This window comes from Lygodium microphyllum, chromosome 28 (genome assembly GCF_053477565.2).
Source record: "Lygodium microphyllum isolate KBCC chromosome 28, Lygodium_microphyllum_v1.1.10, whole genome shotgun sequence".
Lineage (NCBI taxonomy): Eukaryota > Viridiplantae > Streptophyta > Polypodiopsida > Schizaeales > Lygodiaceae > Lygodium > Lygodium microphyllum.
Window position 1 is genome coordinate 110551709 of NC_141162.1, and position 15224 is coordinate 110566932.

General features: G+C 43.5%; 1 protein-coding gene across 1 annotated transcript in view; it reads left to right on the forward strand.

Annotated features, from left to right (window-relative positions):
- Positions 1-1135: 1135 nt before the first annotated feature.
- Positions 1136-15224, forward strand: part of LOC148011867 (uncharacterized) — a 29715-nt gene continuing 15626 nt past the window's right edge. The window contains exons 1-2 of the mRNA XM_087670421.1: positions 1136-1243; positions 1370-1516. Coding sequence (XP_087526547.1) covers positions 1136-1243; positions 1370-1516 — 255 coding nt within the window. The remainder of the gene's footprint in view (positions 1244-1369; positions 1517-15224) is intronic.

Consider the following 15224-nt stretch of genomic DNA (forward strand, 5'->3'; position numbering starts at 1 on the left):
GCCACCTAATTCCAAGAATGTGAAATCAGCTGAAGAGATACGCTCTCAAATGCATCAAGTAGGGTTATAGCAGTTTGATGATACATGCGAAGGATAGGATTCCGGACGGTGTATGTCTTATTTAGTTGATTTAAGATCAGCTGGGAATCCCCTTTTTCTAACAATCGCCGAATACCATCTTCCGTAGCAATGTTCAATCCCATAATCAAGGCTTTATACTCTACCATGTTGTTAGTGAATCCTACCTTGAGATAAACAATTAATTTCATTGTGACTCTACGTCGAGGATCTTGAATAACTACTCCAACACTCCCTTTTTTATTAGGGCCCCTAGACGCTCCATCAAAGTATAATGTGTACGTCCATAATGGGTTTACACAACGAGCCATCAAGGACTCCCCTATTCGTAATTATGATAATCAAAATTCAACATATTTAGAGGATGAATTGACGGCTCCATCCCACCTTCTTCATTAAACTCAACATGGATGCTTGTCAGAATTTGTAAACAGTGATGGGTGAAAACTTTGATTTCCCACACAAAGGTTCCGTCTTCTTGCTCTATCACTTTGTATCCTTTGCTCCACCAAATAAGATTCCCCTGATGATATCTTTGCTCTAGACATGGATGCTCCAAATAAGGGATTAACCACCCCATCAACCAATTTAAGCTCTCTTGCAGGACTCAAATCAGCCCCAACATGGACCTACAATGCATTTAGCGCATTAGCATTCTAAAAAATAATAAGGTTTAATCTTATTAAGATTAACCTTATTTTTAAATTCCACTCCCTATAGATCAGCCAGTAAAGCTATGGAATTATTCTTGGACCAAGAAGTGCATGAGCAAGCCATCAAGATGATGGGCACGACCAACGGCACGCCCTCTATACTAGTGTGCATGATTGAAGGAACCCATCTTGGGAGGCCTAAGCCCGTCACCTTCCAAGTGCCATGCAACAAGAGAGAACTCCAGGAGGCCCTGGAATACTTAACAGACAAGCTGGCTGACAACTCAGCAGCAAACCCCACACCACTCCAAGATCTCTTAGGCGAATCTGAGTGGCAATGGACCAGGGTGCATGACTTGAACCTTATGTACAACTAGGCCTTAGTCCCGGATCGACGACAAGAGATGTACCAAGCCCTATGGGATGACGAATTGGCTAGCGGAGAGGACTCTGACGACGAGTATGAAGACTGTCAACCCTTCAATGATGGAAGTGAGGGTGAGGTGGATTTGGTAGAATACGGCACGAAGGGACATGAAATAGAACAAATACGGGCGGATTCCAAGCCGCAAAAAAGAAGTGCCTACAAGACAAAGCGAGGACTCATGCACATAAATTGTGACCATGCATGGTTACAGCATGTGGCAGCCATAGACCTTGAGCAAGCAGGCCTAGCTCAACTAGGGGTGACACAAGTGCTTAGAGCAGAATCACCATCTAAAGTGCGACCACCAGGGGAGAACCCCTCTTCTAGTGAAGATGGCGAGTTTGACTTTGAGTCAGATGTGAGCTCGGATAGCGACCCAAAAATACCGGCCGCCCAAGACCCAACGCACAGCCAGGGACTTACCTGTCCACCTGAGGTGCAAACGATTGAAGCAAGGAAGGGCAAACCAACCCAGGGACACCCGAGCAGACGAGCAACGAAAACCACGAGACCTTCCAAATGGATTTACGAAATTCAAGAAAGGAGATAGGGTAGTGATCTTGATGGGTGCCAAACGGCAAGGGCAAATGAGCGAATCGATTCAGGGACTAGCCAGGGTCAAAGAGGTGAACTTGGCCCAGGAAGGGGAGAGACACCCCGACCAGTCTTCGTTACTGATGACTTGGCTGAGAACAAGGAAGCGAGTCTGGTCGCTCTCTTGTGAGAGTATGTGGATGTGTTCGCATGGTCCTTGGAAGAGCTTAAAGGGGTAAATCCGAGTGTAGTGAGTCATAACATACCCATGACACCAGATGCAGCGCCGGTGAAGCAAGGACCATACCCAATGAATCCTAAACAAGCTCATGCTATCAAGGAATAAATTGATAAGATGATGAAAGAAGGATTCATTTATGAAATTGAGCACATGGACTGGGTATCACCCATAGTCATTGTGATTAAAAAAAAGGAAAAATTAGAGTGTGTGTCAATTATAAAAAGATGAACGCTGCTACCAAAAGGGATAATTATCCATTTCCATACACCGAGCACATGCTTGAAAGAGTGGCAGGCAAGGAGGCCTATAGTTTTCTGGACGATTTATGAGGATAAAACCAGGTGCAAGTGCATCCTGCCGACAGGCATAAGACTGCCTTCGCCACCAAGTGGGGTGTCTTTGCGTACATAGTCATGCCTTTCGGGTTGACAAATGCCCATGCTACCTTCCAACGTCTCATGTGCACCATATTTAAAGACATGCTTCATAAGGAGTTAGAAGTCTTTATCGATGACCTCTGCGTTCACTCGACCTAGATGGAACACTTGAACAAACTCCAAGCAGTCTTTGACCGATGTCACCTATATCATCTCTCCTTGAACCCCTTGAAATGCTAGTTTTGGGTAAAGCATGGGTGCATCCTCGGCCATGTGGTGTCAAAGAATGGCATTGCCACTGACTTCTTAAAGGTCAGACCTTCCACCCCCAACCAACTACAAGGGAGTTCAATGCTTCTTAGGCCATATGGGATACTATCGACAGTTTATGTTGAATTATGCATTGATATCAAGACCTTTATACAAGCTGCTGATTGTCTTCGAATGGTCTGAAGCATGCCAATGTGCATATGAAGAGTTGAAGAGGGCTCTAACCATAGCACCAATTTTACAAGCCTCAGATTGGACCATAACCTTCCACGTGCATATCAATGCTTCTAAACTTGCTATGGGGACAGTGTTGTGCCAACCTAGCGAGCACAACCTAGATTATCTAGTGAGCTTTGCTAGGAGACAACTCACAAAGACAGAAATGAATTACTCAACGATGGAAAGAGAGGGCTTGGTCATGGTGTTTGTTGTGAAGAAGTTCTGGCATTATCTATTGACTACGCCCTTTATCTTCTTTGTAGACCATCAAGCCTTGCTATACCTAGTGAACAAACCTTGCGCTACAAGATGCATAGCTCAGTGGCTCCTCCCACTTTTGGAGTTTGACTTCTCTGTGGTTGTATGGAAGGGAAAACAACACTACATGGCCGATCATATGTCACACATCCCCACAAGGGAATCCGCTGGAGAAGGCATTACCAATGAATTGCCAGACGCCCACCTCTTTAACCTCTCCAATGGGAGGGATTATTCAAGGCCGATCTAACACCATATTGGGTAGATGACATAGTCCAACTGCTTGAGCACGGACTGCCTGAACGAGCAACAAAGAAGGCAAGACTGAGGCGACTTGTTCTCAAAATCCAACCCTACCAGTTGATAGCAAGCTAGCTATATCGCTTAAGGCAAGATGGATTGCTACGCAAATGCATGTGCGAACATGAGATGCACAACGTGCTCTCGGAGGCACACAGTGGGATTGTTGGTGGACACTTTTGCGAAGATACAACGGCCCAGAAGGTGTTACAATCTCAACTATGGTGCCCAATGTTGTTTCGTGATGCCACACGATTTGTTAAGCATTGTGACGAATGTCAGCACGAAGGTCCTGACTCACAAGGATCAGATGGAGTTGACCCCAATCATTGCACGACAATCCTTCAAAAAATGGGGGATCGACTTCATGGGATCCATCAGCCCCACTGCACAGTACTCTTAGGCCAAATACATCATCATGGCCACAGACTACCTAACGAAGTGGGCAGAGGTGAGAATAACCTGAAAGAATGATGCTCGAACAACTGCCAAGTTCTTGTGGGAGTAGGTGATCTCACGATTCGGATGCCCCATCGAACTAGTCAGTGACTAGGGGACACACTTCATCAATGAAGTGATTACTTATCTCCTATCTACCTTCCTAATTATCCATCGGAAATCCTCTCCATACTACCCTCAAGCAAACGGCCAGGTAGAATCCACAAATAAGATTCTTGTCAACGTCCTAACCAAGGTAGTCTCGGCCTCACACAGCGACTGGGATAACAAGCTGATGGCGGCCTTGTATGCTTACCGTACAGCCTACAAAACGGCCGTCAGACAGACCCCCTTTAGGCTGACCTATGGAACCGAAGCAATTCTCCCCGTAAAATTCTTCATGCCTAGCCTATGAATTGCGCTTCAGGAGTGATGGGAAGGAAAGGAAGCATGGACGCAACACCTAGTAGAGCTTGAACGCCTCTCGAAGACTCATCTTCTAGCCACCCATGCACTCATATGCGAGAAGGCACGATGCAAGAGCTGGTTTGACAAGCATGTCAAGCAACGTGACTTCAAGCAAGGCGACCTAGTGCTCCTATACTCAGTCAAGGGGCACAAGTAAAAAATGAAGTTTCGGGGTCTTGGACCTTTCAGGGTCCGTACGAATAGCTAAACGGGCAATGTCAAGCTCGAGACTCTAGCCGACGAAGGAATCGGCTTCTTCAATGGTAGCCACATCAGGAAATACTATCCCCCCACGCATCTTTTGCATGAACCACCAATGTTGGAACCAGCAGTCAACGTCCGGGTAGCCACCATCACCAAAATCAATGATGCGGATGAGGAAATCGTGGAACCTGCATACCTGCACATCATGGTCACTGTCAAGCAAACATGCATCTTCAATGCCTTAATTGACGAGGGAGTGGACTTCAACATCTTGACTCACGATCATTGGATCCAACTTGGTAAACCACCACTACAACCCACTAACGCCAGGTTAAATCAATATGGGGGCCGCTCCTATGCACTCCTCGACAAGTGCAGGGCTGTCGTTTCTATCGAGACCGAAACTATACCAATGATCTTCTACGTGCTACCAAACACCAAGGACGCAGGCACAGAGACGCTACTAGGGCGAGCCTTCAAGAAGCAAACCCATTGCCACGTCGATTATGAGTTGCAGCGCATTCACCTCGCCATAGGAAACATGTGCATGGATACACCTTTCAGCAAGGGTTGCACGATGGAACAGTCCACATGACCACTGATAGAACTATTAGCATCCGAATCTAAGGAGAAGGGTAGTGCCTGACCACCACCCACCACCTCTCAAGAACCACTACTCGTGGTAACAAAAGCTAAGACTCAACAGCCAAGTTTCCAATGGAGGCCTAAACAGTCGCAACCGCCACCTAGGAATCATCGCACGCGACCTCATAAGACCCAAAGATCTAAACTTAGGATGCCAAGGCGTAGTCACAAAAATTAGGGCATGATCCGACGAAGGTGGGTCTCCAAAGCCCTCTTGCACGTGCAAGGCTACTATGAGGGAAAGACCTGGTTATATATTCCTAAGCCCATCAAGACCACCACTCATATGCTACCCCCAAGCTTGATCACCCCCAGCCCCATCAAACCTCAAAACCATGAGCCACAGTGCTCCCTAGGCCCACATCCATCAAGCCCATCTACACATATGCCTGAGAGACTCGAATAAGCCTACCGGCCCAAACGATAGACATCGTCGCATGACCCATCACCCACTAGAGTCCATCCGACTACAATGATTCACTCTAAAGGCAGCAGCCCATCAAAAGTAGCTGTTGCTCCCCCATCCCTAAGCCAGGAAGCCCAACCGCAACCTAAGGCACACCTGCAACCACAACTATCCACTATCAAAGGCTCTAGTGCTATCAAACCCCAACCACCAGCATGTCTTAAACCCTCCTACAAGCGGAAGTCATTTTTGACATTGGCCTCAAATCTAGCTAAAGATACAGGGGAAGACGTGGTTGATTGCATTAGGCGGCTCGATGCCACATTCAGAGAGCTAGCTTTAAGCTATGACCGCTTGGACTTAGGCTTGTTGCCCGAGCCTTTTGCAACTGAAATTTGCACGATGCCTTGTTCTTGGGAGACATTTGAACTTGCCTTTGCAAAGGCAGCAAACTCCGCTGCTGTATTGCTCGACAGCGAGGTCTCTAAAGAGCAAGCCCTCAAACAGCACCTCATAACGCCATACGATCAACGAACCACTTTTTCCATCACTCACCAAGAAATTGCAGAATTATCCCAACTTGCTGGGACTGAATCCCCATTCTTGCAGCACTGGTACACTCTTAGGTTGCAATGGGAAGTAGAGGGATGCCGAGTCATGACAAACACAAAGCAGTGCCGCGCAATCAAAATATCGGAGTACAACCCCACTTATATCGCGCCAACCTCGTACAGAGTGTTAGCTACTCTTCACAACCACCCCCTGGAAGAGCACATCAAGGGACATCCTTACCTCAATCGCCTATTCTGACTGAGGAGGAGCTACACATTGCTAGCCGCGATGCCTCCGATGACTTCCTAATAGATGTTCTCACTTACATAACACATGTTGGCACTCGCCCTTTTGATCTCAATTGCGCAGCTTAGTTAGAGTACAATCCCGATTTTTACACTTGGTTCCTACGCCCGTGCTTCCTAAGATCCATTGCCAAAGGTCCTCAACCTCCCACACCTTCAATCCTAGTAAGGATTCTTCTCAAGCTGGGAAGGGAAGGGGAGTAAGGTGAATCAAGAGATCAATTAAAACTAGTGAAAATCAAGCAAAATGCATAAGCGCGTAGACAACGAGCGAGGTAGGAAGATGTCAAGAGAACTTTAAAATAGAAGGTAAAGAGTTAAAGCTGAAAGGGAAGGCTCCACATTGGATAAGATTTTAAGGCTTTCATTCAGTAAACACATAGATTCTTTCCTTTTTAGTCTATGATTTCTTTTGTGATTTGTTAATTTGGAAGCACTAATGGAAACTCGGATTTATGACAGGAACAAAAGATGTCGCAACAAGACCATACCCACCGACTTCCATTCACAGAAGAGGAAAGAGTACAATACATCATCACTCTGGAGAGCCATGCCTACAACCAACTAAAGTTCCGAACCATTCACAACATAGAAGGTTTAGTGGCCAAGGAGGAGGCGGCCAGGAGAGTTGTTGAAAAATGCAACTTCACCAAGTACCTGGAAAAATTCACACAATAACCTGACCACACAAAGTGTGTGGAATTTCTCAGGTCTTACAACCCCGGCAACGAGTATAGCACTGTCACAATAGGAAGGGGACAAAATGCCAAACAAGTGCAGGTTCACCTAACCCCCGCCTTGGTGGAGAAGGAGTTGGGACTGGAGCCAAAAATAGAAAAGAAGCGGAAGAGAGATGTGTACGCCATGCTGAAGATGAGAGAGGAGGACGTGCTGACAAATGACGGCATCAGTATCTAGGACACCCCTGATACGAAAACCAGATTGCAGGAAAAACTGGTACACACGCTCTTCTCCAGCCAGCGCTACAACGCATTGATGCACCGAATTAGTGTGCCTGTGCTGGAGAACATAGCGGCTCATACCCTGCATGAAGTCGATTGGAATGGCTATGTGTGTAAAATTATCGACCAGGCGGCTAAAGCACTGGCCTTAAGAAGCACGCCCGCAGGAGAAGAGTCTCCATCTTCTAGGACCACAGAAAGAAAGAAGGCCTCGTCCAAGGCCTCGTTCATCGTATGGAAGTATTTTAACTACGCTCATCCAGGAGGCAGTGAAAGAGATGCAGGATGCAAAAGAAGGGGAAGGGAAAATGCCTACAGGTCACCCCCTCATCAGTACCAAGAGAGGTCCAGTGATAGGACTGAGACTGATAAGGAAGGACATGGGCAAGAAGAGCAATCAAGCAAAAAGCAGGTCAAGGAACCCAAGAAAAAGACAGCACGGAAGAAAAAGAAACCGGATGAAGGCTGCAGGAAGGAGAAAGAGGATTTGGAAAAATAAAAAAGGCAATCCCTCAAGGAGGCCGAGGAGAGGGAGAAGAAGAGGAAACATGAAGAGGAAGAAACAACAGAACAAGTCAAGAGGGCGAAGGAGGAAAAGAGAATGGCTATGGCTGAGTTGGTGGCGGAATAAGAGTCAGTAGCCGCCTTCCAGCTTGAGAAAACCCACATAATAGCCATGTAACAATGACAAATCTTTGACCTCAAGCAAGAATTAAAGGCCAAGGAAGACATGGAAGAAAGCTACAAACAATGGCTCAAGGAGGAAAATCAAGAACTGGTGCAGATACAGCGGGAATACAAGCTCCTCTTGATGCAACATGGAACTGGAGGCGAAAACCGCCAACATCGAGCAAATGATAGAGGAACTAAATGCCAAAGAGGAGGAGAAGACAAGAGAGGGAGCATCAACAAAAGGAGATCAAGTCTAACTGATCAACTGCACCTAGGAAGGAAAGAGCACGATAATATGAGCAGAGAACTCAAAGCCTAGGAGTAGAAGCTCGTAACCCTAGCACAGAAGCAGGGGGAGAGCATGGAAGGAATGAACAAAAGGGCAGAGGAATGGGCCGCACAGAATGAGAAACGGTTCAGGGTACTGGCACAATGCCTCGCTTTGGTGGGAAAAAAAAATCCTGGCAAAAAGTAAAGCAGACGCCGCCCAGACAACCTTTAGTGCCCAGCAACAATAGGCCTTCCTCAAACACAACCCGGCCAGAGGGAAATGAGTCATTGGAGGTGGTGTAGAAGAAACTGAGCATCGCATGCAGGGCCTTGCATGCAAGGCTACAGATGCCACCCCAACTTGCGGAGGTTAGGTTGAGCTTAGAAGAACAACAAAAGTACCTACTATTGGCCGGCCTAACCCCCGAGGAGTTGGATGCACTCAGCTTTGAGGAAGGAGCGCAACTAGAAGACCGGCAGGGGAAGGAGGCTGACATTGAATTCATCATAAGGAGAACAAGCGAAGAGATAATCCCACAACCCCCCTTGTCGCATGATCAAGAACAGCAACAAATTGACCTGCCCTCGGACAGACAAACCGCACTCAGGGAGCAATGAAGAAAATTAGTTGAAGAAACTAGGAGGCAGTTAAGAGTCAAACGAGTCGTGCAGCTGTCCGCACCCCTCCCACCGTGCCCTGATGACCTCCCTACAGGATTCCATGTGGATTTGGTGATTTGGAAACGGCAAGAAAACGAAAAGGACCCTTTTACGTTTAGCTTCCTCATGCCTAACAGCTTGATACGGGTCCTCCCAATTAAGGTAATGGAGGAGGTGATCGCGAGACTGGTGGGGCCGACTGGGCCAAAAATGGCTAGAAGAAAGAGCGAAGACCCCCACTCTGTGGGGCATGGAGGAAGCAGAGTTTTGGCAGGACAAGGTGTTTGAAATACCACATATTGTATAGTGCTACAACTGCCAACCTCTTTGGAGGAGGTGAGTGTGCGATATTAGCATGCTCGCCTGGATGGCATTTTGCAACACCCTACCCTATGAGAGGAATGACTCCACATTCATGGCGTATCCTCGTAGGGCAGGTGTGGATTTTGTTGCCACCCTCCATGGGCGGCATGATTTCCCCATCATCTACAACTCCAATGCCGCCTCCTTCGAGCATGCCCTCCTTTTTGACTTAGGAAGCCTAAATGATTCTATGATGCGCTTTCTCACGGACTTCTCCTCCTGTCCCGATCCCGCCTTTATAACTACCTGTAATTACCTTAGGCTACTTAAGCTATTACTCAAGTAGGACTCGACTCCACAAGAGCGTGGCTTGCCTCCCCTCTTTTTTGACCCCAATGCTATTGATAGCTGTGCCATGGTGCACCTAATGATGTGAGCTAGCCTTCTTCCCTCCTTTTGCCTAGCTCTCCTAGAAGATATGAACGATAGACAGTTTACTAGGTGCAACTATCCCTTCCTCTCCACCACCTCCCTCCACGTCCGCATGAACCTCAAAAGGTACATGAAAAGCCATCAATTTGTGAGCAAGTCCATCTGACCCCCTTCTCCGCCTCAATCAAACAAGGAAGATTAGGTACAGGCTGTCGTTCTCCTAGTGTAATACCAAAAAAAAAAAAAGAGAGAACAACACACAAGCGGATCCTTACGTGATGCCAGGAGGCATATTTCACGGTGGATTCTGTGAGGTTTTACGGTGGATTCCGTAAACTTTGTTTACCGAGGCTCATACATAAAGTGGATTCTTTGTGCGAGAAGTCGATGGGGACGGCTATCCTTTTTCGGCGTTTCGTTAATTTAGTGTGTACATGGGTGATTCCATAGCAGGTGATTTCACAAAATACATATTAAATTAATAAACGTTTATGAGTTTAGAGTGTGCAATCGTGATAAATTAAGGTTAGGATTGATTTCTAACCAATTGATTTATTTATGTAGCTGAAGACTACTAGGTATTCACTTTTGTTGGTTTAATTGTATTATTTTACTAATGATTGTGAATGCCTCAGTTAATGTGTAGAGATAGCAGCAGTGGCGAAGGAAAGCATTGGAGGATAGCGTGTATTCGAGTTATCACTTATATTTTGATGGGTGCATACCTTAGGCATGGCGCCTATATTTTGTCGGGCCTATTTATTAAGGCATTGGATATTTATTTATTATTTTTGTATGCGCATGGGCGTACGATTATGATATTTGTATTTGGACATTGTGTTGGGTATGCCTGACTTCTTGGGCACCCGTCCGTTAGCTTTATTTCTATTTAGCACTAAAGCAAACTCAAAAGCCAAAAGCGTGCTATTTTGTAATTTGGGCTATTATTTGAGCTTGAAGATGGTTAACACATAAAATACATGCTTTGTGGAGCACTCACACAAGGCATGGGGGGAGATTGCACCCAATTGGTCTCTTGTTCATGTCGTACATGCTTTCTACCTTGAGTTTTGTGCAAAAAGTAGAGTTCTTTTGTTCTTGGGGACCTTCTGGCGCTCACTATGCGCGCTTATGGCATTTGATCTGTGCACCAGTGGTATCAGAGCGAAGCTGAGATCGAGAGCTTCCAATCGCTACCCGTCTTGGGTGAAGGCGAAGCTCTTGGAATGATCGAGTTCTACAGTCAGTTTCATCGCGAACGGTCGATACGGGTGGATTCCTGGCGGTCAAGAACCTCTGTCTACTGCCTCTGATCGTGAAGGACCGGCCTGAGGAAGTGGAGGACTACTCCTACGTCTCTCTCTCCAAGTCATTTTGAATAGAGAAGACAGATAAGTTCCATATCTTCAAAGTCTAAAAGCTTTATCTTAAAAGCTTGATAAGCTTATTATAAAGCTTAAGGCCCCTAAAATCAACGAATTCAGAACGGGCGGCATATTGGCGTGATTTTCAGCGCAGGAAAACAGTCCCCCCCCTAAAAAATCGTCGACTCATCAATTTTGAGCTTAATCAACTAAGCCACAAGTCAATAATCTCCCTAGTTTGCAAGTTCTGCAAGTTTAAATTTACCTACTCTACAAGTCCTGCAAGTCAGCAGAGATCAAAACTGACTTACCTCAATTACTCCCATAAGGATTGTTCCTGCGCAGAAGCACAGAACTACACAGTTGTTCCCTGGAAGACTCTGTTCGCATATGCAGACTTGCTGAATCAATTTTAGCACACACAGAAGGTCATACGTAGATTTTACGAAGACTACAAATTTCACAACCGCAAAAGACGAAGATCGTGAAAGCCAAACAAAAATCTATAAGCCTTGTATACCCGACTTTGAGCTACGCTCATTCCACTAATTGGATTTTGAGAGTGTGAGGTCTTTTGGATTTTTATAGGATGACGAAACAAAATATGGACGATTTAATGGCTGAAGGCGATCTTCCCAAACCTACGATGGAACAAAAATTGGATTTAATTATGATGCAGCTTGATGAAGAACGAAGAGCCCGACAAGCTTTGCACTTTCAATTGGCCAATTTGCAATGATTGACCACCAACAAAGATGGACCACAACCCGAAGATCTTATCCGACTAACCATCGATGCGACTCTCGAAGCTCAATCCATCCGCAAAGAAACAAAGATAAGTAAAAGAAATTTCAAATTCCGTACTTTCAATGGAACTCGAGATGGAAAGACTGTCCTTGCATTCATCAGTCAGTTTGATGATTACTTTCATGAAGAGACATACGCTGAAAAAGACAAAATTAAATGTGTCACTAATCACTTAGTTGATCGAGCATCTCTTTGGTGGACCGTGGTTCGTAAGAGCATAGATTGTCCCACTACCTGGGCGAGTTTCAAAAAGAAGTTTATGCAGAATTTCCTTCCTCCTCAATTCCATGAAAAAGCCATAAAGCAATGGGATCTTCTTCAACGAAGAGATCGTGAACCTATTTCCTAGTACATCGAACGTTTTTGGAATGCCCTACTGCAACTTCGAATGCTTGAAGACGTACCTGAAGCGACTCACAAGCGCAAGTTTATGTCTGGATTACTTGGGCATTACTACACTGAAGTCAATATGTTCAAGCCTACAACCCTTGAAGATGCAATTTCTTTGGCTCATGACACTGAAGACAAGATTCAAGGAAGAGACAAGCGTCCACAACAATTTCAAGCAAATGGTAACTATGGTTCCAAGCAATTCAATTCAAATTTTAGAAGATTCAATCAAAGTCATTTTCCTTCATCATCTTTCCGTGAGTCTTGGACAAAACCACCTGCTTTGCCATCAAATACCAATCAAAACCCTAAGCCATCCTCATAGCCAAATCCTAATATTCCTAAACTTCCTGCCATTACCAACAATGTATCTAAAGCCAAACCTATAGTGTGTTACAAATGCCATCAACCTGGACATCTAGCAGCCAATTGCCAATTGAAGAAACCACCTGTCCATATTAATTATCTTGGAGCAATGGAAGATGAAGAACGTGCGGAAATGCCTGACTTTACGGAAGATGAGGACGACATTGCTACTCCTACAGATATTTTACTAGGTATGCCAACTCCACATTCTTTGTTGACAATGAAATGTTTAGTGTATGGAAATGAAAAGATTATTTTGTATGATGATGGTAGTACACATGATTTTATTTCTGCAAAGTTAGTGAAATAATTGAAATTACAAACTGTTTCTATGCATTATCGCATTAAAGCAACATTCTTAGGCACAAGATATAATGGAACACAAGAAGTGCATGACTTAGAAATTAAAATTGGTGAATACACTGAACGAAGGAATTTCCTAGTTGTACCTTTGTAGTCTAGTGATACTATCCTAGGTATGCCTTGGCATCATCAGCATAATCCTGACATAGATTATTCCACGCATTCAATTAAAATTTATTTCCAAGGAAAACAAATTACATTGCATGATATGCACATGTCTAATAATTTTCCATTGCTTACTCATACTCAAGCTAAACGTGCATTACGTAAAAGTAGTAAATCTTATCTAATTTGGGTTAATGAACTTCAAGCTAAAGAAAAACATATGCACCCTAGGCATAAAGAATTCCTTGCACAATTTAAAGATTGTTTTGCTGAAGATTTACCACCTGGACTACCTCCTTCACGTCCTAAAGATCACAAAATAGATTTAATTCCTGGGACACAACCACCATGTAAAGCACCATATAGGCATAACCAGATTGAACATAAAGAATTTCAAAATCAAGTAGAGGAATTATTAAATCGAGGATTAATTAGACCTAGTAATTCTCCATTTGGCGCACCTGTTTTATTGGTAAAGAATAATAATAATACTTATCACATGTGCGTTGATTATCGTACCCTAAATAAAATTACTGTAAAGAATAGATATCAAATTCCTAGGGTAGATGATCTTATGGATAAACTACAAGGTTCTGTCATATTTAGTAAAATAGATCTTAAATCTGGTTATCATCAAGTGAGATTAGATAAATCTGATATATTCAAAACAACATTTAGAACACAATTTGGACATTATGAATTTCTAATGATGCCTTTTGGATTGACTAATGCACCTGCTACATTTAGTCGAATGATGAATCGCATATTTTTGAAATATCAACATTGTATTATAGTATTCTTTGATGATATCTTGGTATTCAGTAAAAATGAGAAAGAGCATTATGAACATCTGTCTTTGGTTTTCAAGTTGTTGAAAGATAATCAATTGTATGCTAATCCAGAAAAGAGTGAGTTCTTTCAAACAGAAATTGAATATCTAGGTCATATTGTGTCATCAGAAGGTATTAAGGTTGACCCTAAGAAGACAGAAGCAATATTAAACTGGCCCATACCTAAAAATGTGCATGAGTTATGTTCTTTTCTAGGTCTTGCTAGTTTTTATAGGAAGTTTGTGTGAAATTTTTCATTACTTGCCTTGCCTTTGACTAAACTTTTAAAGAAAGGTATTGTGTATAACTGGACTGATAATCAACAAAAATCTTTTGATTTATTAAAACAGGCATTAACCCATGCTCCTGTATTACAACTACCTGATTTCAATAGACCATTCTTTTTAGTAGTTAGTGATGCTAGCGGATTTGGAATAGGAGCTGTACTTATGCAAGATAATCATCCCATAGCCTATTTTAGCTGTAAACTGAAACCATCCGAACTTAAATATTCTACATATGATAAAGAATTGTTAGCTGTAGTACAAGCCTTATGTCAATGGAAACATTACTTAATGGGTTTTGAATTTATGATTAAGAATGACCAATAAAGTATTAGACATCTCCTTAGTCAACCCCAAATATCTGACCGACATATCAAATGGGTAGCTTTCATTCAGAGTTTTCATCCCCTTATCCAATATCAACCAGGTAAAGAGAATGTAGTAGTTGATGCTTTAAGTAGAAGACCGACCATTCATAATATCTCTATCATATCATTTGATTCTCTTACCCCTATGAAAGATACTTATCATCAGGACATTACTTTTCAATCTGATTGGAATAAATTAGTTGGAAATAACTAGATTCCTATTGATTCACTGTCTTACAATGATGAATTCATGTTTTATGAAAAGAGATTATGTGTTACAGTTCCATTTAGATCTTTTGTTTTGAATGAGATTCATTGTCCTCCATATCAAGGTCATAGAGGTATTATATCTACTTTGCGTACATTGACTGAAGATTTTTATTGGCCACATATGGACACTGATGTATCTAACTTTGTTTCTGAATGTTTAGTTTGTCAAAGAGTTAAGAGACATCATGGTAAACAGTATGGTTTACTAATGCCTTTATCTATTCCATCAAGACCATGGGAACAGATTTCTATGGATTTTATTACTGGTTTACCTAACACTAAAGCTAACTATGATATGATTTGGACTGTTGTAGACAGGTTTAGTAAACAAGCATGTTTCATTCCATGCAAGAAAACTTTAACAGCATCTCAAGCAGCTCAGTTGTTTTTGAAAATTGTTTTC